Genomic DNA, 25214 nt, shown 5'->3' with positions numbered 1-25214 from the left:
GCTGTCCAGTGGTGACTTCACTGTTTTGGTTCACACTCACCGCTCTCACACTTGCGGAATCCTTTCATCAGTAATGATGTCATCTTTGTCAATTTTACAGCATAGTGTATGTATAGGAGAAGTTGTCTTTCAGGGCTTTCTGACAGAAATCTATTAGGTATAGGCAACAAAACTACTTTGTTAAGTTTAAGAATATATAGTAATTTGGGTTAAAATAAACCCTTTCTGATAGTAAACTCTGAAGGCTAACTTTTCCCTTGTGCTAATGTACATAGGTTACATTACATAGCACATAGTTTGCAGGGTGCCATTTTTTTTAGATGTGTTTGTGTGTGTGTGTGTGTGCGTGTGCGTGTGCGTGTGCGTGTGCGTGTGCGTGTGTGTGTGTGTGTGTGTGTGTGAGAGTGAGAGTGAGAGTGAGTGTGTCGCTTTCTGTCAACATGCAGAGAGGACAGATAAGCTTGCGCTTATGTGCTCTCAGGTACCGAAATTTGGCACCGTTTGATTTAACGTGAATCGGTCCTCGGTAGTACCGACGTAATTCGGTCAGTACCCAAAAAAGTACAAAGTTTCGTACCCAACCCTAGGTACCAAAAAAAAGTACCAGGTACTATCCACAACTTATGCTAATGAAAACCAAGAAAGAGTGATTTGAGTTAAGTAGAGCTGTGCCATGCAGTAGAAATGTAGCATTAGAGATTAGCTGGTGAACATAGTGGAGAATTTTCGCAGCTAAAGAGCCAGATATTTCCCTCAGGAGATGGTGGATATGGCTCTAAATGGCCAGAAGATTGGTTATTTTAGGTTTAACTAAAATTATAATTGCAGGACTTAACTTGTGATGGGGTATTTTTACGTAGTATTGTTATTTTTACTACATTAAAACATCTGTTTTCAGTATGATTTATATTCTCCATCTTTTGAAGGTTTTCCAGTACTGTCTGAAATGTTATAGGCAGCAGAGGGACGTGTGTCAGAGCTCAGCTGAGACCATCTTTGTGATTACAGATCAGTCACAGCTGCTACCAGCATGAAATCTGTTGTCAGGTGAGGAAATTCCTTCCAGGGTGACATCATTATTTCCATTACTCCTGTGGAAACACACATTCCTGTCATACATCTCATACATACTCCTTTCTGCTTGTATTTACTACAAAACTGAGTGAGTGTGTGTGTTTGTGTAGAGTGTAACAATATACCAGGATTTATGACTGCACTACTAGCTATCGGCTGACTCAAAAATAAACAATGGTGAGGGACAGTTTGCTTGGCTGATGGCCATGTGTTGATGTCAGGCTGCATCTGACTCTGTGGTGGCATCATCACGATAAAGAGCAGCATTTGACCTGGACTTTAGTCTATGTGACACTGACACAAGGCTTAAAAGTGACTGAGTGAGTGTGTGTGTGTGTGTGTGTGTGTGTGTGTGTGTGTGTGTGTGTGTGTGTGTGTGTGTGTGTGTGTGTGTGTGTGTGTGTGTGTGTGTGTGTGTGTGTGTGTGACAGCTGACAGCTCTGCACTTGTAATAACATCCAGGACCTCAGGACTTCCAGAGGATGATGGCATATATAGTGATTCACACACTCAAAAACACACATACAACAATGTTTCTCTCTCACACACACACACATTCATTCTTTTATCCTAAATTCAATAACATTTATTTCGTTTCTTTAACAGTTTCAAATTTTATTTCCAAAAGGCAGGCAGTTTGAAAAAAAGTATTGTTGGGGGCAAATGCATAGTTTTTACATGACAAATAAAGACACACAGCACATACACAAATAATGTAGAAGGCTAAAGACAAGGGGAAGGCAATCCCAGCAGTTTCTGGAAGCCGTTTCTTTACTTTGGTAAAGATGCTCTTCGTGATAAGCGTCATACATACAGTATAGCAACAGATGATTACAGACAGACAGGAAAACGATGTTCCCCAGTACATATTTATCTTAAAGGAACAGTCTGACATGCTCAGAAATATGAATGCTTGGCGTCAAACTGAGAATGTGATGAAGAAGAGCAATATCAGTTTCATCTCTGAACACGCTGTGCAGAAATCGCTTTATGTCTGGGACATGTTAAGACCTGGGCCCTGTTTGGCAAAAACATCTTGATGCTAACATGAGCCCAAAATAAGATAATTTTGGCCATCATCATTTTGGATCGTTTTAAAATGTTCGTAGATAATAGGTCCTGGCTTTGTGCAAAGACCGGAAACAGGGAGAAGCTACTAGCCTCACGGCATCAAAAATTTTAAAAATAAGTGGATATGGACTGCATTTACATTGCATTTTTTTACGTTATGAACATAGTAAAGCAATTAAAGCTGTCCTATTAACACACATTGTGAGTGATAATTAGGGTTGGGTATTGTTTTTTTGTTTTTTTTTCCGATTTAACCGTGTTTAATCCAGCTGCTAGCTAAAGGTAGGCTAACGTTACCTGCTGTCAGGTGTAGTGTAAAGTCAAGCACCGAAATTTTCGTTCTTATTCGGTCTCGTTACCGTTTACGTCGGCACCGGTGCCCTATTGGCACCGTGTTTCTGTACCCAACCCTAGTGATAATGCACAACAAGGTGCCCTACTTCAAGAACATAATGAATTGAGTGGAGGCAAAGAAGCCCACAACCTAAAGTGGGGTACCGTTTCCTCAGCCAAGTCCATTATTCTCTATATACCTCAGAGTCATTATACCATGGTCTCTGACAAGATAAAAACAGGCTTGTTTAAAAGTTATGTTTAAATTTTCATTTATTTTTAATGTTTGTGATGTAGCATAAAGGATAAGTATTTTTGTCATAATTCCCTGCAGTACCTTTATACCTGTTGACAGTAAGCATTGTGGGGGATTTCCACTTTAAGATTATAACCACCACCAGCCAGCTAATCAGTATCTTCTGTGGCCATTATACATATTTTATTAGCTAGAAAACTAGTCATCAACACAATAGTCACCGGAATTTTGTTTTCACAAGTACATCTGAGATGTTGCATGCAGTCTCCAGGTCAGTTTGGCAGTTCTTCAGAAACCTTTCACATACAGTATGTGTCATAGCATAACTTGTTAATATATCTATTATTGCCACTTTAAGTAAACAAGATAACAAATAAGACAGCACTGGAGCTCCTGGAATGTGTGTTGATGCTGCTAGGCTAGCACTTCCCCCTGTACCTGACACAGAGGTGAAACTAATGTCAATCTTCCCATTTCATTGTGTATTTGAGAGCAAACAATCCTATTCCTAAGTGTTGAACTGTTCCTTTAAACCACAAAAAAAGAAGAAAAAACAGGTTATCTACTTCCATAAAGCTGACTCCACTTGTACAGCTGCTTTGGATTAATTATAATCACAGTATTAGCGTCACTTTCTCCATATGTTGAGAGGTTTTATGAGCATTTTAATAGAAATGTGTTGAGGTGTAAAATAAAAAAAGCCAGCTTAAGGAAAATAGCTGTCCTGTAATGCAATTTCAGCACCAAATGGCTCATTATATAAGAGCACGTTTTTACATTAAAGCATTGTTTATCATATGGCTTCAATACAAGTGGTCTATGCATACTGTATATATTAAAACATTTTTCAAAATCCTTCAAGAGATTACACAACCTGGATAGTTTTAAAAAAATCTCTGTATGCTAAAATATCCTCTGAAGTGCTCTTAAGTTCATACGCTCATCACAGACCAGATCTTTGGCTAACAGCTACTTGGCGTTTTGTTTTTACAGCATTGGTTTTATGTTTCTGACATTTAGTCGTTAAACCAGGTTGTGACTTCCACAGTAAAACGAAGCACATGATGTAACAAGATCTTTCATTTTTAGTTTAGATGCACTAACTACACCACCTCAACATAGTTGGCTGGGTAAAGCCCCTCACACCCGCCGTCCTTCATCCCCCGACACCAGCCCTGATCATCCTCATCCTCGATCTTCAAAAACTCCTCACCTGCCGGGAGACGGAATTAATAATTAGGGTTACCACTACTTATTTTCCCTCTCGATTAAAGTGCAGATTATTATCTCAACTAATGGTTTGGTCTATAAAACAATAACAATAAAGTTTCCCAATGCTCAAGTCGATGTCTTCAGATTGCTTGTTTTGTCCTAAACCCAAAAATACTAAATATAACATTATACTAGACAACTATTCACATTTTAGAAGTCGTAACCAGTAAATTGTTGGCAAAAAATACCTTAAACTTTTATATGATTGTCATATAATAGTTACTTATTAATTTTCTGCTGATCAACTACTTGATTATTCCACTAATTGCTTCAGCTCTAAAAACACAGAACGTTGAATGGACAAAAAATACACAATTGAAATATAAATAGATAGTATGCCAATTTACAATAATTTTACACAACAATTCTGTATAGTGTTTATAATTTATGTGATACACAGTGCAGATCAGTAAGTTTTTCAGGATGGTATGTGTGTGTTTACCTGCTTTAAATGACAGCTCATCTGTCTCCTGGCCAACATAATCATACAGAGCTCTTACTCTCACTCCTCCAATCATCACACTAGAGGAAGAGAAAGAGACAGAAAGAACAAAGAAGGGACAGAGAGACAGATCTGATCAGCTGAACACCAACAGCTACACAGCATCAAATCACAATAAAAATGCAAACTTGCATAGAACAATTTCCTTTGGGATAGAGGTACTCACCTCCTCTCTATTGTTCCTTTCTTTTCTACTTCTTTCTTCCCTTTTTTGGTTTTCTTCTCGGGCATCCATTCCTAAAAAAAACATTTGAACAAAATAATTACTAAACATTTAACCTCAGACCAAAAAACAGACTGCAAAGAATTCTACTTTGCATTGATTTTGGTAATAGAAATGGTTGTAGATGGACAAAAACGGGTAGGTACCTGAAAGTGAGGCCAGTCGGTGGGCATGCCGGGCCCGAAGGTGTTTTTCCACCAGCGAAGATCCTCATGCTCATCGATGGCCATCAGTGTGTTGTGGAGCTCATTGTATACGGCCCTCACACTAAATGAGTGGTGGAGAGTAAATAAGAGAACCTAAATTGAGATTGATACATATTTTAGCGGAGGCAAACCAGTGCAAAGCTGCACTAGATATACTGATCCAAACAATACAGAGTTGTTAACCATTACCTGTTTCAAAAAACTTCAACTAACATTTCAACTGCTTCAAGCCTCTACACAACAAGTGATAATTCAACTAATTCTTACTCTTTAACTGACAGTTTAACAGCTGTCACTGCTTACATATCAACAGACGCTTGAATTATTTACACTGCACACACTTCAACTATCTCTGGCACTGAAATGTTACTCTTACTCTTTAAATCTAACTAAAACATAAGGAGTCTCTGTCTTTATGTCTGTCCTTTGATTTTCTCGACAATCTTTATTATCTGATTGACTTCACACTTATCGGGTGTAATAATGAGGACCCAAGGAAGTGCAGTGTTGAGTGCAAGCTCTTGAGATCGACGAGACATATTTATATATATATTTTAGTAGTGTGTTTTGTACACACTATGTAGTGTATTGAGAGGGGACTCATATTACTGTTACACTGCCAAATGGCATGCTGGGTAGCTACAGTTCGCTCTCTGTTGCTCGCTACAGAAGGATACATTCAAGAATAGATGAAGAAAGAAAGATCGTAGAAACCGGAGAAGTTACATTGTAGCAAACTCAAACATTTCAAGCATCAGCAATGTAACGTTTGGAATGAGTGCTTTAGTTCCCAGAAATAGCCTGGTCCCAAATAGCTAGCTGTTAGAAAATGACGTGTATCTAGTATTGCTAAGGGACACAACTTGGCAGGTGTATTGCTCAGGACCCAATGAAGCCCAGTGTCGAGTGTGAAGTTGTTTGGATGAGCGGTGCTTGAGAAAGCTGCAAGTAGCAATAGCAGAGGCCAAGCAATCAGCCTGTTCTGAACAGGCACATTCTGAACGGGCACTGCACTAGTTATTATCAAACCGCCTTAACTTCAGTAACACTGCAACTGCTTTTATAGCTTAGACATTGACTGACATTTCATCTGCTTTTTACCGGTTTCAAGCTCTTGCTATACAACTGTTAGCTCTTTTAGCATTTGCATACAAACTTAAAATTTAACTGCGGCCCACAGGACTTAAACCTGCGAAATTTCCAATGTTACACAACTTATTTTATCAGCTTTCCACTTTTACACTTCAACACACACTTCAAAGTCAGGGCTTCCACTTAAACTTACATTTAAAGAGATTGGCATAAACCAGCAGCATTAGCTTAATCTAGTTTAAAAAAGAATGCTCCCCACTTTACACTGATTACACTCTAATGGTGAATATGTTGACTTGCCAAACACAGGTGTTAAGTGAGCCAAAAAGAAAACAGAGTAAAGAAGCTGCAAGCCAATTTAAAATATGCTTCACATTTCTGCTGTCAGTTTGTTAACAATGTTATTTTCTATATTAAAACATCACCCAATCAGCATAAGACAGAAAAATCGTGACAGTCTACTTTAAGGGGTGCTCGTAAGGTTTTACAATGCATCATAATTTGAGCATGATATAATCAACACAACATGCAGGAATTTGGTAGGATGAATATTTTATGGGGCAGCTGTATATTTAATAGCAGGGTATTCATTTTAATTTAACCTGCTGATGTTCCTCTGATGCTTATACTGTAACCTTAGTGTATTGAAACGTCTAATTGGCACATAAACAACTTGGTCTGCCATTCAGGGCATTTTAAGCAAAGTGTTGCCCCAAAATTAAGCAGATTAATAGAGTATATCATTTCTCTCATCTACCCTATATCCCCCTGTGGCCTCTGCATATTTCATAAAGTAATTAAGTCTTTGCTATTATTTCCTTTATTGAGAATGCTCATATGCCCTATGTAGTGGAACAACTTTTAATAAGGGCTCAATTACATACTTAGCATTACTGTAAATACAGTTTTACCACCACACATTGATTGTCATTAGCACATACAGCAACTTACAACAACCTTACAACCAACATACACATGCAAAGCACTGTGGTTCACCTCTCGTTGTTGGTAATGTCCAGGTGTTTGTGGATGGAGAGGAAGGCTTGCTTGAGGAAGACAATCCTCTTGCGCTCCTCATCCTGCGATTGGTCAAAGATGGACTCCATCTCCTCCATGTAGCGTGGAGCGTAGCGGTTCACCTCCTCAAGGACTTTTTCATAGCGGGCCCGAACCTGTAAACATTTAGAAACACTTTCACACACTGCTCAGGGACTCATTGGCTCTCATAGTCATACCCAAACCCTAACCCGAGACAAATGTTAAACTAAAACTAGACTGACAACTAAATTTGAATACAGGAGTTTGAAAAATCAAAACAACAAGCTCCTTATTATATCTAAAAGAACTAAAATAAAACAAAATTGCTCATGGATTGTCAATAGTTTTGTTGTGATGCAGTTCTCCGTGGAAAACCTCCTCCCAACTCTTCCTTCTTGGAATTTCACTTCAAATCTGAATTAAAATGTTACACAAACCACCATTTCCTCCCACTACACTGAAAAGTTTACATTCATTTTTGCTTGTTCTTCCCTGCCTTTTCAGAAATAAAAGGGTTTATTGCCAAGTAAGTAACACTTACAAGGAACATCCTTGAATATTAATTTGAAATGTTGTTGGTATTGCTGTAGGTTTCTTGGCGCCACAGACTGTTGGTCTGTGATATAGCCTAAAACAGGTGGCGGGAAGGTGTGTTGCATCATTGAGAACTTGTGTGTGTGCAGATACAAACAACTAGGGGACTGTACGAGAAATTGTGTTTGATCCAGAGATGGGGACTCGAGTCTGAGACTCGGACTCGAGTCTGAGACTCGGACTCGAGTCGCACTTAAGTCGCACAAACAGTGACTTCAGACTTGACTTGCGACTCGACCCAAAAGACTTCAGACTTGACTTGGACTCGAGCTTCGAGACTCGTCAGCAACCTGTTTTCATGCAATTATTGCTTTTTAAATCTAAATTCATTCATGTATTTCTGTTTTCTTTTATTGGCGCATATACGTTGGGGAAACTATGATGAGCTGCATGTCCAGAAGTCAGAGACGATGTAAGTTTGTACTCTTTCTATTTAGCTATTGTTGCAGTAGATTAATCTATTCCTGAGTTGTTTCAGTCTGCAGTGAGTACTGAATGCTAACCGTTTGACCCTGTGATGTGAAGCTGCTAGTTTATTTGTATCTTGCTAGCTTGCTAACTTTCCTGTACATCACACATGTTACTAGCTAGTGTGTGATATGTTTTTGGGGGCTTTAATCGTTACTGTGCTGGAGAGGATGTTCATTTTACTTGCACAGTGTGATCATTTTACATTTTATTTCAGTATTTGTTACTATTGGTTATTTTTAATATAATAATAATATATTTAATATTTGTTAATTCCTTTGGCTACAGCCTAAGGCTAAACATTTGAAATAATATAAACAATATGATATTCAAACTTTTGACTGCTTTCTTTAATAACTAAATAACACAATACTTGTACTTTTACTTTCAGGACTTGAGTAGTCGATTTTAAAATAAAGTACTTGCAATACTTAAGTATACAAAATTTTGAATACTTTAGTACTTCTACTTAAGTGTGGTGCTTAAAGAGCACTTCAACTTCTACTCAAGTCACTTTTTTGATAGAGCACTTGTACTTTTACTCAAGTATGGGTCTCTAGTACTTTATACACGTCTGGTAAACAGTGGCAGTAAGCGAACAGCTACATGCAAGGTGTGTGGCACCAAGATAAATGATGCCGGATCAACAACGTCAAACTTCATCAGGCATCTCAAAACGCACCCAGATAGGTCAGTCACTTGCTAATGTGAAAGAGACGTTAAATTTAGCATATATCGTCACAGGTAACAAGCTAACCATCACAAAGTGTTGTGCTAATGCTGGGAACAGGCAAATTGTATCTTTATAATTGTATCCATGTGATGTAACAGACTTAGGTTAATATTTCACCAGGTCCGAGGGCTAGAGGGATGTGTTAAGTAGCAGAAGATTAGACTATACAATGTCCTAAGTTGAAGACTTGAGACTTGACTTGGACTCGTGGCAAAAGACTTGAGACTTGACTTGAACTTCCAAAAAATGACTTGTGAACATCTCTGGTTTGATCATACACATGTAATCATGTTAACTTCCCTTGTGTTTGATCATGCTTATTCCTGATTGCATTGTTGGCCACCTGTATGTCATCAGAAGATCCTGAGCTCTCATGAGAACTTTGTCTTGAGAATAAAGGCATGCAAGATACTGACTGAAAGAAACAACCTCAACCAGAGGGGGAGGACCAAGCCAAGGTATAAGGACAGACAGCAGTTTCCCATCGCAGTGTATATTACAAACTAACCTTTGTCTTGTGTACCATGCTCTGACAATACTGTAAGAGATTATTGTCTCGTTCCTCGTTGTCAGAGTGGGATTACAAAATTGCCACGACAGGGCCCACTCACGAAAACTCCACAGAGTGCCTTTAATTATTCAACATTGCAAGTCTGCAGATGAACTGATGGAACAGATCATCATCAATCACCCCAATGAAAATGACAACATGTTGCTTACCTTCTCTGCCTCCTGTTGAGCCAGCTCTCTCTCCTCCTGAATCTTCTTCTGTTTGTCAATGGCGACATCTGGGTTCCCCTGAGCATGTTCCTCTCTTTCCCTGGCTGCCTGCTCTTTACGGCTCACTTTGTGGTATGCTCTCCTGGCTTTATCCAGCTGTGGACGAACCAAAACACACCTTATTATCTACAGTTGTGGATGGATAAGGAAAATTCAGGACAAAGGAAGGTGTATCTGTCTACATGTTTGAGTTTTCATCACACCATCAACAATCTCATCCGTTCAAAAGCAATTCAACCTGTAAAGATAATTTTGAAAACTGTGATGCAACTGGCTTTGAAAAGCATCTTGCGGATACCCAGAATACAATAATGGTGCATTAGTTCTCTGTGGTCTAAAGATAGACTTGAGACTGAATTGAGGCCATTTACTTAATGAGTATCCATTTGTGATGTTGCAGTTGATTTTAGTATGTATGAAGTATTGATTCCTTAAGAAAATATGTAATTCTGCTTTTGATGGATGTCCTCTGGTCCTTAGCTGCTCTCAAATCACAGAGAAGCACAGATTGTGAAACTACAGATGTTATTTCATCGTTACTTATTTAGACATGATTATTTAATGTAATCAAGATAAAGTTTTCAGGGACTTTAAGTATTTTATCTTCCAGATATTGCTGTTATGTACTGTATAACGTATATATTTTAGTATGCATAGTGTATTGTGGCCGAAATGAGTTTCCTCAGGAGGGTGGCTGGTGTCTCCCTTAGAGATAGGGTGAGAAGCTCAGTCATCCGTGAGGAGCTCGGAGTAGAGCCGCTGCTCCTTCGCGTCGAAAGGAGCCAGTTGAGGTGGTTCGGGCATCTGGTAAGGATGCCCCCTGGGCGCCTCCCTAGGGAGGTGTTTCAGGCACGTCCAGCTGGGAGGAGGCCTCGGGGAAGACCCAGGACTAGGTGGAGGGATTATATCTCCAACCTGGCCTGGGAACGCCTCGGGATCCCCCAGTCGGAGCTGGTTAATGTGGCTCGGGAAAGGGGAGTTTGGGGTCCCCTGCTGGAGCTGCTACCCCCGCGACCCGATACCGGATAAGCGGACGAAGATGGATGAATGGATAGTGTATTGTGTGTCAGTCATTTCCTCTTTGACAATAGGTTCTGTTGCTGCAACTTTACTTTACTCACTTTAAATTATACATTTAGATTTTTGATTTTTGTCCTAACAGGACTTCTTCTCAAAGGAGAACACAGGACAATCTACACAGCAGATATACAATATATGCTGTTACAGACATAGATAGGTAGATAGGTGCACTGCAGGTTTATCAGAAATGTACATCTTTAAATGTGACTCTGTCATCCAGAAGATCCACCTGAATTAATTTTTTTATATCACAATTTCAGACTAGAGCTTTAACACTAAACCTGGCTTTTTAATCTGAAAATTTCCGACCTTTTTAAGTCGTTTGGCCCACGGCTTCTGAGCACGCGTGAAGCCCGTCTCAATGTCCTGGGACTCCTTAAAGCCTCCAAATAACTTCTTGTGGAAGGTGTCCTTCTGCCAGGTCCTGACCCGGTCACCATCCTCCGACACCAAGGAGCGACAGATGGAGGCGTGTAAGGAGGCCAGCCGGTCAGCGGAAGACAGAAAACACTGCCAAGCCTTCAGGAGAGATCCGTATAAAGGACCTGAGAGAGGAGGACCAGGGAATCACAAATTACTAAATGTTCTTTGTACTTTAGAAACAATTCGGATGACCAGCCAATATTTACATTTAAGAACAAATCAAAACTAGAAGGTATCTATTACCATCTGTCATCATATTATATGATCACATTTTACATGCTGTGTAGACAAAATCTGGGGTTGAAGCTACAGTACTTACTGGAGTCCACTACTGGCTTCCACTTGTTGCTCCATTCACTGAGCTGCTGGGCGTACTGCCTCTCCACGCGAGCTCTCTCTTGGAAACATGCCACTATGTCATTACAGGCCTGGAAGGCATCTTCTGTTCGCTTCACAGTGGGCTGATAGTTCCCAGGCTGCCAGGACACAAAGAGAGAGGAAGATCTACTGTTCACACAAAATAAACAGGGAGATTTAATGGACTAAGTGCTTTAAACCCTGATATTTATTATCCAACAGCATAATCATTTTTGGGGGGATTGAAAAAGCCAAAGAATGGTTTGCCAATATTCAAAACAGTCTTTTAGTTTTTCCTTGTAGTTTTACCTGTTCAATTTAAATGCCAGTGAATACAAAATTGTACATCTGCTCACAGTTTAATCCTGGCGGAGTGGCAACAGCATGTAGACAATAAACTGATTCAGACAAATTAATTTAGAAACACTGAAACTGTTCAAGCCAGCATGACTCCTCTACTCTTACAACTACTACTACTGCTACTTATACTACTACTACTGCTATGTATACTGTTAACATTAATGTCAGTTCCGTGAATACTACTTTTACTTCTACTAATAATAGTGTTATTGAAATAAAGTACTACATGTACTGCTACTACAACCACAACTGCCACCACTACTACAAGTAATACAAAATCCTTTACTGCTATCATTAGTTGCAGTAGTCCTTTTATTATGATTTCTAATTTAATTAAATGTATACATTTATATATTTATAGTGTCAAATCATAACAGACATTATCTCTGGACACTTTACAGATAAAATAGGTCTGGACCACACGCTATAATTTACAGATACCTAACAATTAACCCAAAAGCATGCATTTGGTGTGACAGCGGCGAGGAGAACTTCCTTTTAACAGGCAGAAACCTCAGACAGAACCTGGATAGAATTGGTCCAAGCACAGAACTTTGAGGAACACCATGGCACATCTCGTTTGTGTGATCCGTACAAAAACTGAAGTGCAAAAATTAAATTTTCCGTTTTATGTGAGGTTATTTGCCAGGTGCAGTAACTTTCTGTAGTCTCTTCTGGAAGTCTGGCAACTGCTCTCTGTTTCCAGTCTTTATGCTAAGCTAAGCTGACAGGCTGTCGGCTCCAGCTACATATTTACTGTTCAGATGTGAGAGTGATATTGATCTTCTCATCAAACACTCAGCAAGAAACTGAATAAGCATATTTCGTGAAATGTTGAGCTATTCCTTTAATGATTGCTCTGTTCCATTTAGGTGTCCCAGTCAGTCGTGCCAGTTAAACAGCACGTACAAGTCTTTGAACTGGAACCGGCACAGCAAAATGGAAGTATTATTATTGAACATAAAGCAGTCCCTATTGGTCTGTATCACATTCTCTGGTCAGTCAGTCTTAACAAGGTCCAGCCTGCATCCTCATCTACTTTTACAGCTGTGACACTGCTGCAGCCATCGAAGGTCAAGCCCCACGTGCCATAAGTGACACTTTACTGGCATTAGGTTTCCTGTGGTAAACTTTAATGCTGGCAGCAGCGCAGGGTGTGGTCAGTGGACATGAGGACGAAGCCTGGCCATAAAAAGACGGACAGAAGAGGACAAGAGGGCAGCAGAAGGCAAGGCCCTGAGAGTAATAACACATCTGAAGCAAATGTGTTGTTTGTGGATGTGGTATTTGGAAATCTCTCTGCAATTTTCCTGGCAGCCACCGTCAGCTCCTACTCAGCACTCACTCTTACTCTCTTTTTCACTTTCTGTCAGACCCTATCTGTTTGTCACTGACACATTTAGGCAGCTGGTTGAAGGTTTCTGGACACCATATATGTTGTCATGTCGTGTTAAGTCATCTGAGGCAATGCATTTATTGTAAATACCATTAGATTAATGTATAATAAGTAAGCAGAACTTTCTCACGGCAGATGATTACCACTTGTCAAACAGGTGTATGTCTGTCTTATAAGTGATGCAAACACCATCTGCATGCCTTTCATATACACACTCAGTGTACAGCTTTTCTCAGTTCCTTTATGCTGTTTGATATTGTATGACACGATGCTCTTACTTTTCTTTTTTCTTTTCTTTGGCAAAATTATCTGCAAGATGATATTTCCCTCTTCAGAGTTGCTCACTCTCAACTACGAACAGACCGTTTGTCAGAGTATGCAACCAAAGACCTAAATCTTAATTTTTTCTACACTAGTTGTTTTTTCACAACTAATCGACAAGGTCTTCGATCCTAATGGGACTCTTAATTAGTTGTTAATTAAATGGTGCATCGGAAAGGTCAAACAGTTAAGTCTCTATGTCAAAGCATGTCGGTAATGCTAGCAGACAAATATGCAGTAGTTTTTTTGCTAGAGGTAGCTTTAGATAGATTAATCAATATGTAGGACAGTGAAGTAGTAGGCAAATGCAATTCTTAATTCAATATTGCATGTTTTAAATTTTTAGCTACTTCTGTTTCTGCTTTGTTGTCAATGCATTGTTAAGATATGTGATAGTGTATTTCCTGTATGAATAATTTTTGTGTCCATTCACACTTTTAAAGAAATATTTTTGCTTTCATTTGCTACCTGGTGTCACCTGGTCGTCAAGTAATTTAAAATACTTAGAAGTTAGAATACAGCATGTATGAAAACCTGCACCTACGACTGTAAAGGTGATTTATTTTAACAGCCTTCAAAGAAAGCATAGCACTCAAATGTGCTTTTAATGAAACACTGGTTTTCTTTTACTCTAATCAGAATCAATTGGGGTACTTCTCATCAGTGGCCCCCGTTTCTCTCTCTCTCTCTCCTTCTTCCTTACTTTCTTTCTTTCTGCCTCTGTTGTGGTTTGTACTGACTCTCCTCACTCGTCTGAGAATTAAACAGAAACAGCTGAGGAATCCAGTTTGAGGCCAACGGCAACGCTGCAGAGACCCAGTTGGCCAATCTCTGAGGCAGATGCAAATCTGCTACTAGAGAATCTGTCCAAGCAACAAAACGCAGTATCAAAGAAAATGGCCACGGTCCTCCACTGAAAAATCACATTTCACGAATATAATGGATCCTATCCAGAGTATAAAGCGTGTCAGTGTACAGAAAGAGGGGTGAGAACCACAAGCAGAATAGAACAGCATCAGCAACAGTATCAAGCACAATGGTTGCACTAAAACTATTGATATAGTCTAGCAGTAGTAGCAGTAATAACATAAGTGGTAGTAGAAACAATGGCAGCAGTAATTTAGTATGAGTAGTAGCAGCAAAGTAGTAGTATTACAATAACGGATGTAAACATAGTAGAAATAAAATCATGCCAGCTTTTATATCTATGTCCTTCCAAAGTGCTTTTAAACCAAATATAGATCAATACAAAACAAAACGGATCCATTTCATGAGACACTTCAAAGCGTTCAACAACAGATATAAAGAACAGACAGAATTTTTTTTGTCTTAAGAAAATGAAGAGGCTAATTAGTCCAGTCAAAAATTGACAGAGTCTGAAAGCAGAGATTTAAAAAAACAACTTAGAAACAGCAAAAGGATGTGTTTAGAGACACACAACATGAGAGTCTGACCACGCCAGGGTTCACAGAATGTCTCTATATAATCAGTAGTGAGTAAAGAGGACAGTAGTAGTGTAATATGGGCCCAGGGCTGAGTCTGATGCGTCACTGCAGCATGTGTATTAGTATGAATAGTACACTTGTATACTCTATAGAATGCACTGTGATTGCAAATTTCTTTAAGTGGTGGTGACTTTGCAAATCCAAAACAAAAGAGCTTAAGTTGCAGTATAATGACAGACGGCCCTTGAGCACGGCGGCAGGATGACACAGACGAGAACTGGCCTGGAAACACATCCAACACAACAGGAGGCTGCCAAAATTACAGGAGGGGAGAGATGAAAGTGGTACAGCACATCGAGGCCAGCGGGAAACAAAGCCAATATTAAAGCGGTAGCACGCTCAAATTAGATAGTCGGGCACTTTGAATGTTAGAAGTGTTTACAGCTTTAAAACATTGTGACAAAACACAACTGTGTCCTGTAAACAGAGTGCAGAGCATGGATGCTTTACAATAACTGGATACAGTGTTCAAGGCTGAATCCCGTTCATTCCTATAAGAGTTCAATGGTGCATGAAGCCAAAAAAGTATAACTTCTGCAAATAAAAAGACCTGGATGATCTATAGTGGTCTGCTAACTTGAATGGGGATTCAATGGTTTAATTGCACGGGTCTTCCAGACTTTCCAAATGTTATTGGATCAATGGATCAAATACAGTGAAACAAGTCATTTTGCAGGGGTTAAAAAAGGTATCCACTGATCTACAGACGCCTCCTTCGCCATGTAAGTCTATGGTGAAAAGTTTTTTTGGGCCAGAGTACATCACATGACAGACACGGACATTTTTATTCCACTGTTTGGCTGCTATGTCAAATTGGCTTCAAAGCCCAGCGCACTTCCTAGGAGCCTGTCCTGAGGAGTTTGTTACGGGTGCTGAATTGGAGTAAATAAGATTTAGGCAATTTAGAACTACAAAGGTTATTTATCACAACCATTTCTTAAAATGTACGCATAAACTTACTGTCAGTGTAATTCATCATGTGTTATTATGTCTTGTGAATTACTCAATGAAATCCTGCACTGAAAGCATTACTGCTGATAACACTTTTGGAATTATTGTTTATTGATGAAAAGTGATATAGGCATGCACTATTTATTTACTGTGTCACCTATTTATTTTATACTGATTCATTTCCACCTCTTTTCTTTATTTTGTCTAGGTTTGAGCTATGAATGAAAGACCCCCCACACCCCCCTTTAAATGGGTTTGTTTGAGTTTTTCCTTATCCAAAGCGATAGTTGAAAAGAACAGAGGGTGTCGTATGCGGTACAGATTGTAAATCATCCAATTTGTGATATTGAGCTATACAAACAAAATTGACTAGACTTGAACTTGATACTGGTTTTGCCCTCAGCAGTCTTTGTTCTGCCAGTAAAGTTCACTGTGTGTGTCACTTACTTGCTACATTCTTAAATCTTAATCTTTTATTCTTAATCTTAATCTTTTATTGACTGTTACTTTATACAACATTGTTGAGATCTTATTTAAGAGAATAGTTCGACATTTTGGGAAATAGGCTTATTTGCTTTCTTGCGAGAATTAGATGAGTAGATCAGTACCACTCACATGTTTTAGCTTAGCACAGACTACAAACAGAGGGAACAGCTAGCCTTGCTCTATCTAAAGGTAACAATTCCACCTACCAGAACATTTTAAATCTCCATAATCATCATTTGACTTCAGCAAAGACTTCAGGAAGTCATCGAACGTTTACTTCAAGTCACTTTGGACAAATGAATGTACTAGCAGAAAAAAGATGAAAGATCTCTCATCTCTGTATAGGATGTGACCACTTTTCCTTATCCAGCAGAAAACACAACAAATAAAAACATCATGCAGCAGTGTGCTTTACCAGAACAATGATGTTGCAGAGAGCAGTGAAAATGGAAAAAAACTTGTCCTGGATCCCCAGAGACATGACCTCTGTACTACACAGTCTACTTTGTCGAGCAAACAGACAATCAAATACCTAATGAGCTGAGCACTATCACAAAAACCTTCCTGGAGCGCAGTTAACCCAAGCAAGGCAATTCCGACTATACAATGGTTCTTATTCACATTTAAAAAGGAAAGCACAGCCTTGTTCACACTGATACGTAGCCTGAACGACAAAACAGTTTAGTCTGGTTTGACAGGAAGGTCATTGAGACTTGCAGGGGAAAAGCTATTTTGTGGATCTGTCTTTTTCTCTCTCTCGGAAGACAAACAGACAAATACACTCAGTCTTACCATCCAGAAGCTGCGACTGCAGGCATCTTCAATGCTGTTTTCTGATGGTAGCGTTGACATCCTGTTTTCTGAGAGAGTAAAGAGTATATGATTAGTTCAGATTATCTCACATTTAATATAACCGTTCTTTAATCGGCTTCTACGTGTAGGTATTAATGGCTTACCTACATTTTATAACAGTTTTATAATTCAGTTCAAAACCACCAGCAAAAATCCCTCCACATGGAATCAGTGGAGAACCAACCATGTCCTCTCAACCTTTTCTCTCCCTGTCAGATGAACTCACACCCTGTATTGTTAATTTGAATTGCTTTTAAAGTGGATATTTAAGACGTGGATAACAGTGGCTGTTACAATATTTATTTGGTTGCAGAAGTACCTCCTGGGGTACAAATATCTCTGGTTGGGAATCATTGCTCTAATGTACATCATTTCAATTCCAGGGTCTATGATATGAGAGCATTTGATATCCCCCTCAGATAAATGACTGATGATGTCAGAGACTGAATGTCAGAGACTGAATCGTATAATGGAGGCTCTGTAAGCCCATTGAAGAGTTGTAGTTGCCGTTGGAAGTTGACGTGTAAAGTAAGTTTGAACCCATGAAGTGTACAGTGAATCGGGCAGCGTCTCACATGCCGTAACAACATCAGTGAGCATGGAGAACCCTCTCCCAGCAATCTCAGCTTTGAAACATGAGCTATCCTAAAATAAACAGGGTATAAAGGTCAACACATCCCATCATTCGTGCTCACTCACAAAAGAAACATGGGCACACTATGCAATACATAAGAAGTTCTGTCTGATGTTACTTTATGCTTGTCTGGTTCCACTTCCAAAACAGAAACTTTTCCAGTTAAATATTTAAGCACACATCAGTTTTCCCTTCTGGCGTTTTAAACCCCTGATCTACCCGGAGCTGAACTCCATCCAGATACAGCCTTCATGTCTTTCCTGCTTTTCCTCCCTGCAGCCATCTTTCCCCATGGCTCTGTTAGGCACAAAATTAGATTCAATGATTTTCCTCCACATACTGCTGTTCACGGGGCATCATCACATGCTCCACTAAGAGCATAATGCCATGCCTCTCCCTGCCTGAATCTTCCTCAGCTTGCTTCTGTCGTGTCTTTGCCGCTGAAGTCTCATAGATTACACAACCCTGAGATCTGCAGGAGGTCAGAAAAATAATGAACTGCCTCCCTCTTAACCCTTGACCTGGACTTCCTGTCCCCTTGCGGGCTGGCTCTCTTCTGGGTATGATAGTGTCCGTGTTTTCAGAGGAACGTGGGGGTGGGGGAGCTCTGCTGCCTCTGCCTATCAAAAACTAGACACAAGCAAACTACTTGTGTGAATTCAATCCCAACTGTAGCCTATATAAGATTTACCCTGTACTTACAGACGCAAGTAACAGTCTTGGCTGACTTGCATGCCTTTCAGATATAATTTCATACTCTTTACAAGCATTAGGATCTGCAGATGTGCAATAGAAAGCGTGCTGTGCAACTCCACATCTACTGGAATCAATTCAATGTCACCATAGGCCTTTCAAATATTATTTCATAGACGTTATAATTAATTTAAACATCCTCTAGGGCTGGGATAGGCTCCGGTTTTGTTGCATCCTGAATATGTAAATAACCATAGTCTGAGAAATAGATATAAAATGAAAAAAATTGAAGTTAGAAAAGCCTGCTGGGAATTTCCAACTGGTTTTCTGATATTTGAGAGATATATTTCACCATATTACTAACTTGCTGACTTTCATTGAGCTACAAAAGTTAAAAGCAAGTGGTAATATATGTATTATGTACTTGCATTTGCCTACTACTTCACTGTCCTGTAAGTTCAACTCAGAGTATACTGCATAACTTACCACGTACCAGCACAGATCTAATTCCAGCATGGGTCCTCCAGACTTTTTATAGTCTCTTGGCAGGTCGGGCAGGAAATTTGTTCCCCAGTTTTTAGAAATCCTGAAGCGATCCAGTAACTTCCGTTAACCCAGTCCTCTCAGTATCTAAAACTCTAACTTTACATGTTAAAAACTTACAACTTACTAAAAACTAAATGTCATTTGAGTTATAAGATCCCATCTGGAGCTTCCAACCAACCAACCAAGCAACTCTTTCACCCCTGGATACTGCACCCACAATGGCACACACTCACTCCTCCCCCTGTCCCTGTTTCATCTGTCAGATGTAACTCACCACACACACATTGCATAGAGGAAATATATAGTAACAAGTGAACACACGGAGCAGAAATAGGAGCTCAATCACGCCATCAGATCTCTCTGAAATGCAAGTATACAGCCATGGAAGGCTAACAAGCCGCTCACAGTTGCTTACCTCTCTAAATGTTGGGGCCCTTTCTGCTTCAACCCCCTTTTCCTTATTTTGTTTGGCAGCTTTTTTTCACCCAGTTCAATCTTTGTGCAGACTCTGAGGCTCTTTCTTTTTCCCCGTCTTGTCTTCTTTACACTTCTACTCGTCTTCTCCAACTTTGATTTTCCACTCGTTCTGGACAGTGCTGCTCCTGCTCTTCCCCTTTCTTTGGCCCACTGTTGTGTCAGATGAGTTGGCTTCTTTCTTTTTTTTTCCTCCTCTTCCCTCCTTCTCCTCCCTTACACCCTCCCTTCCTCTCTCCTTGTCTCTCTCGCTAAAACAGCTGCAGGAAACGTATTCTCTTGTTCTTTGTACTTCACCACTTGTTGAAGATCGGCTCTCTTTTTCTCTATCATTCACTCGCTTCACCTCCCTCGGAGTAGTCTTAATGAAGTGTGCTATAGTGTGTTTTTTGGGGTTTGTTTATGTGTGTGTGTGCGTCTACAGTAAGTGAGTCAGACAATGGCTGAGTCACCCAGCCTGAATCTGTCTGTATGTGTGTGTGAATTGACCTATTAACTATGTTTTACTATTTTACAAAGAAGTGCAAAGCAGCATGGCCAGATTAGAATAACTCCATCCCCTCATGCATGTCTTTATACCCCCTCTTCCTCCCCTCTACACTCCCTCGGGAGAGTTCAGTAGGTCTGCCTCCACAGCTGGAGGATACATCCGGTGTGTGTGTGTGTGTGTGTGTGTGTGTGTGTGTGTGTGTGTGTGTGTGTGTGTGTGTGTGTGTGTATGTGTTTAAGGCAGAGATTCTTTGAAGTCAGAGACCCCTGAGGAAGAATTGTTCACACTCAGATATGCCCCTCTTGCTTCATGCTTTGCTGAACTTGTGAAACTTTGCTTTGCCAGAACATGCCATGTAAATAACTAGACAGCTGTTAGACGTTGCAAAGTTTACGCCCAGCTGCAACCTGCAAGAAGTAATCCTGTGTTAGTAATCCTATAATCAAATCTGTAAGGATACGAGGCAGATATCATGACAACACTGTGGAATCCTGTGATTAAAATGATAATAGCCATAAGAGGCAGAAAAAGTCAACAAGTGGATTAAGGTCCCTGTAAAGTAATGTTTATGTAGATTCACCATGCAATGGCACAGTCCAAATCCCTATAGGAAAGTTAGAGGAATAGTATAATGATTCTAACTCCAGCTAAACCCTCTTCTTCTGGTCAGTTTTTTAAAATAAAGAATCAAAAAGAATCTTGAAACGTTTAGTAAAGTAGACACAATGTTCCCTTTGTTATAATTTATTGATGTAAATGCATTTTGCTAAAGAAAATACTGTCTTAGTACAAAGGTAACTTGTTACTCTTACAGCAAAATCACAATTTAACTTAAAGGTGTCCATTATTCATATCATACTACAAAAGTGCAAAACGTACACTTAAAATTCTGTAGATTATAAATGTGTGGGAAAGTTTACTTTGATGTGAATGAAATATTAGTTTAAGAAGTTGTTTTTGAAAAGGCATATTGTAGGCCACCCACTAGGGTCCATCTGATGCAAAATAAAATTGTCTCACCTCTAACACCTGCACATTTGTACTGCATCTGTAAAGACTGATTCAATGCAAGACCGTAGAAACGGTAAGTCAAAAATGGAACTATATAAATGAACTCTCCATTTGTCAGCCTTGATATTTTGTTCATTAAGGTCATGTTATATCAACTGATCACTTTGAAACGGAGTTTACAGCTCTGCTTTCAAATACTGTGGCAGATTATATACCCCATATTTAAAACCAGCAGCATACTTTATTGATATTTGGCTGTGTTTAATGAGGCATTGATACATCTTGCATCAAAACATCAGCTTTGAAAGGGCAATACTCAGTCAAGTCGTCTGTTTCAGGTCTAGCATCACTAATCATGTTGTAGGCTAATAGGGTTTATCTAATATCTACACTTCTGCATAACTGTACGTGAGTTTTATTTTAAAAATAAATTTAAAAAAAGTATGTGAGTTTTATTTTGAAATGTATACCGGAAGAGTCGTGTTCACATTGAGTAACTGCAACTTTTGTAAATTTACAATTTTTTTTTGTAAATATCTGTAGTTACACTGTGGCCACTAGAGAGCTGAAATACATGATTGCAAATTAACACGTTATCTGCCTTATAGACATCTGTACTGTATAAGACATAAGTGCAACACAACTGTCCTTGTAAGTTAGAAATGAGAAACATCCTGTACAGTTTAATAATGAACACACTGCTTTTCTTTTCTTTTCTTTTCTTTTTCTTTTACATTTCTAGTCAATTGGTGTTTCTTCCCTCTGGTGGCCACAGTGCGTAACTGCACGCCGATTGTAAATGTTTTATTTTGAAAGTATCTTCCGGAAGTACTACTATTTTGTGAATTTGGTTTGACTTTACTGGTAGAGTACAATTGCAGGTCGTCATTGTAACCAAAGGAGGGCAGAATAATAACAATATAAAACACACAGGTTGTCCGGCTCAAAGACTAGAGGGGAATTAGTGTTTAGGTACACAACACAATTGTCCTTAAAACTTACTTTCTAATGCAGAAAGAAAAATGTTTGTTAATCCAGTTGCGTTTTCTTTACCTCAATTTAGTTGTGACAATTTCAACACCACGTATTTAAAATCACGAGTAGTTCTGCCCTCGAGTGGTTAAAGTGAAGAACTAACACTCTACTAGTAAAGTCAAACGCAACAATATAGTAGTACTTCAAGACTTTTACTAATTTTACTTTGTTTGTTAAACCTGGTGCGTTTGTCTTTTCTACTGGTTACAATGAAGTAAAGCCAAACGCAATAACATCGTATTATTTCCGGTTGATACTTTCAAAATATAACATTTAAAATTGAAATGTAGTTGCACAGTGTGGCCACCAGATGGCAGCACTACTTATTTATCCATAGATACATGCACATTTCAAGCAACCAGTTTTGTAAACTTTGTGAATGCGCGGTGGACCTAACATCTTAGCGTATTATTTGGAATTTACCAGTAAAGTGAATATTAATAGTAGTCACTTAATAAGGTAGTTCGAGGTTAAGAAGAGAGGATTTCGATTTGTTTCCGCTCCACTCCAGTCCACTAAGCGGCGGTAGTTGTTTTATAAGTTGGCTGCCAACCGCCCATATTTATAAGAAGAGGAACCAGCAGCAGTCACTTGGTTGCTGTCTTCCTCGACTGAAACATCACTTTTGAAACTGGTAAGATTATATTGAATTTCACTGATTGCTTTTCGTGATAACATTTAGACTATTAGAGTAACGTAGTAATACAACTAACGTCACTGCAACCCACGGCCTTTCTGTTCTGTGAATGAATAACGTTAACATTCGTCGCTTATAATGGTTAAACTTCAATTCGGTATGATTAACGCTAGCACTATCAAACTATGGGAGCGCATAAATTGTATGTCGGATTTAACACCGAAATGACGCTACAACTCAAATCATGTAGCCACTTGTAGGACACGTGTTGTCTGGTGTTGAACATGGTTTGGTTCGGTTACTACCGTGTTCCCCAGCAGCTGCATTAGCCGGTAACGCTGGGGCCTATTGGGTAACTCCACGTGGTAAGCATGTTAGCTAACATGGAACATTAGCATAGCTAACAGTGTTGTGAGGTAAAATTAGTAATCGCAAGATAAATACTAGCACAGCATGAATGATTGCATTTTAACGTAAATGTAATGTTTCTTGTATATGATGAGGTATCCACTTGTATGGATTTAGCTGTCCCTCTCCCCTGATGACTTGCACTGGGCTCTGAGTCTGTGTGAAGAAAAACGTGCGTCTTTGGCCCTGACAAGCCAGAGTTTCTGAGGAGAAAGTAAGCTAGTGTTAGTCTAGGTTATGGTCCTGACAATACAATAACTCATGCTTTTGTCCTTTTTTTTTTATTTTGTTTTCAGATCACTTGCAACAGTTGGAAACACTCACAGACTGGACTCCATAGGTATGTAAAATGTATGTATTCTCATAATTATAAATGTTATCAAGGCAGCCAACAGCTCTACCAACTGAACACTTTTTACAAAATCTTTTGTTGAAAATGTTAGAACAGGAATTTCATAGTGGACAAAGGTGTAGTTATGAACTGACTACCGGAGAGCAATGTACACTCAATATTTTACAATTAACTCTCACGAGCTCATTGACTCCACTAGCACTTCTATCAAGGTCATTAGAAATAAAAACTTTAAAATTGGCACCCTAAGTTGCCTTTGTCGAAAGTCAAATGTATGAAGTAGTCTGGGTTGAGCACATCAATAAAAATGGTAAGATGGCTTTGTATACTAAATGTGAATGACATTTGTTTGACTCTAGCTATACTTGTACATGTCAGCTACTGCAACCCAGTGCTTTTGTTATTCCTGCCAGTTGTTTAAACTTGAATGAATTTAGCTGTCCCTCTCCCCTGATGACTTGCACTGGGCTCTGAGTCTGTATGAAGACAAACGTGCATCTTTGGCCCTGACAAGCCAGAGTTTCTGAGGAGAAACTAAACAAACTATTGTTAAAAGTGAGAATTATAACACAATTAAAATGGTATTTTCTTCTTTCTTCAGGTGCTAAAGTGAAGCCACTTAAAGACTGGACTTAAATCAGGTTCGTCATAACTCAGCCTTTAACTAGCGGACACTGTGTGAATGCTGATCTCTTGTGATGTATAGCACTGGGCTCAGAAAACTAGTGATGACAGAAGTGCAGATCTGCCCTTGACAAGGCAGACTCTGATGAGATGATTGATATAAAAATGTTTTAACAGTGTAGGATTGAGATTATTCTGACTGCTGTTTCTTCATTTTTTTTTTTCAGGTCCTCCCACAGACATCATCAGCTTTTTATAACAATGTTGTAACTTGTTTTTTTGAAAGCAAATGTTGACCAGTATTTTAAATAAAATAAAACTTCTAAAAGTATTGTTTCTTCCCTTTTTGTGCAACTACTATACCAGAGTATAGGGACAGTATATTTGAAATGATGTAATGACTTGAGACCCTTCTGTCACTCAAGTTATTCAACTGCAACATTTAAATGCTTGATTTACAGCACTGAGAACATGATACTGATTTTGATAGTGTACATTTTTAAAACTGTTAAACAAGTGATGTTTCAATTGTAATTAGTTGGTATATGCAGGGTATTGATAAAATAGTGGTATTTACAGGATACATCTAATGTGAAAACAGGGTAATATTGCAATTAAACTGTATTTAAAAAGGATACTTACTCCATATGTCAACTTAATACTATAGTATTTTTTTACACTTGCTGAAGGGAAAACTGTCTTGTGTTAAGACTGAAAAGCAAAGCATTCCCCTTTTTAGGTGTGGATAATTCAAATCAATCATTTTCACTACATGATTACATTGCTTTTGTGAAAGGACAGGAAAAAAAGGCTGTTGGTTCACTGTCTGTACCCTGTAATTTACAGGAGGGTGTAATGTCTAGGTCCCTCCTAAATATTAAATCATCACCTAGTAATTATATTATTGGTACATCGTATACAATGTACTGCAGCACTG

At 39.0% G+C, this 25214-nt stretch overlaps 1 protein-coding gene, 1 long non-coding RNA gene and 3 other non-coding genes across 7 annotated transcripts; 4 read left to right on the top strand and 1 right to left on the bottom strand.

Moving 5' to 3' along the window:
- Nucleotides 1-1668: 1668 nt before the first annotated feature.
- On the bottom strand, nucleotides 1669-20230 carry si:ch211-51c14.1 (protein kinase C and casein kinase substrate in neurons protein 3). 3 transcript variants are annotated; one of them, XM_039825867.1, is made up of 11 exons: nucleotides 19662-20230; nucleotides 19187-19286; nucleotides 17314-17381; nucleotides 11465-11621; nucleotides 11032-11267; nucleotides 9583-9738; nucleotides 7026-7201; nucleotides 4878-4998; nucleotides 4675-4745; nucleotides 4449-4528; nucleotides 1669-3947 (listed from the first exon to the last, which is right to left on the bottom strand). In XM_039825867.1, exons 3-11 carry the CDS (start codon nucleotides 17371-17373, stop codon nucleotides 3838-3840), a joined length of 1167 nt encoding a protein of 388 aa, XP_039681801.1. In that variant the 5' UTR covers nucleotides 17374-17381; nucleotides 19187-19286; nucleotides 19662-20230; the 3' UTR covers nucleotides 1669-3837. The 3 variants fall into 3 exon arrangements, with proteins under 3 accessions (XP_039681801.1, XP_039681800.1, XP_039681803.1); XM_039825866.1 differs by lacking the exon at nucleotides 19187-19286; XM_039825869.1 differs by lacking the exon at nucleotides 19662-20230 and having other exon boundaries at nucleotides 19194-19553.
- A 2528-nt stretch (nucleotides 20231-22758) lies between these two features.
- On the top strand, nucleotides 22759-24608 carry LOC120574672. Its single transcript, XR_005641882.1, has 4 exons — nucleotides 22759-22890; nucleotides 23598-23641; nucleotides 24255-24294; nucleotides 24505-24608. It is a non-coding gene; the product is annotated as an uncharacterized LOC120574672 (long non-coding RNA).
- LOC120575515 lies at nucleotides 23424-23515 on the top strand. The gene has a single exon (XR_005642006.1). It is a non-coding gene; the product is annotated as a small nucleolar RNA SNORD88 (small nucleolar RNA).
- LOC120575514 lies at nucleotides 24096-24187 on the top strand. Its single transcript, XR_005642005.1, has one exon. It is a non-coding gene; the product is annotated as a small nucleolar RNA SNORD88 (small nucleolar RNA).
- On the top strand, nucleotides 24341-24430 carry LOC120575516. Its single transcript, XR_005642007.1, has one exon. It is a non-coding gene; the product is annotated as a small nucleolar RNA SNORD88 (small nucleolar RNA).
- Nucleotides 24609-25214: the final 606 nt, after the last annotated feature.

This window comes from Perca fluviatilis, chromosome 15, assembly GCF_010015445.1.
Source record: "Perca fluviatilis chromosome 15, GENO_Pfluv_1.0, whole genome shotgun sequence".
In the NCBI taxonomy this organism is placed as follows: domain Eukaryota; kingdom Metazoa; phylum Chordata; class Actinopteri; order Perciformes; family Percidae; genus Perca; species Perca fluviatilis.
The sequence above is the reverse complement of the archived record's forward strand: the minus strand, read 5'-3'. Positions and strand labels throughout refer to the sequence as shown.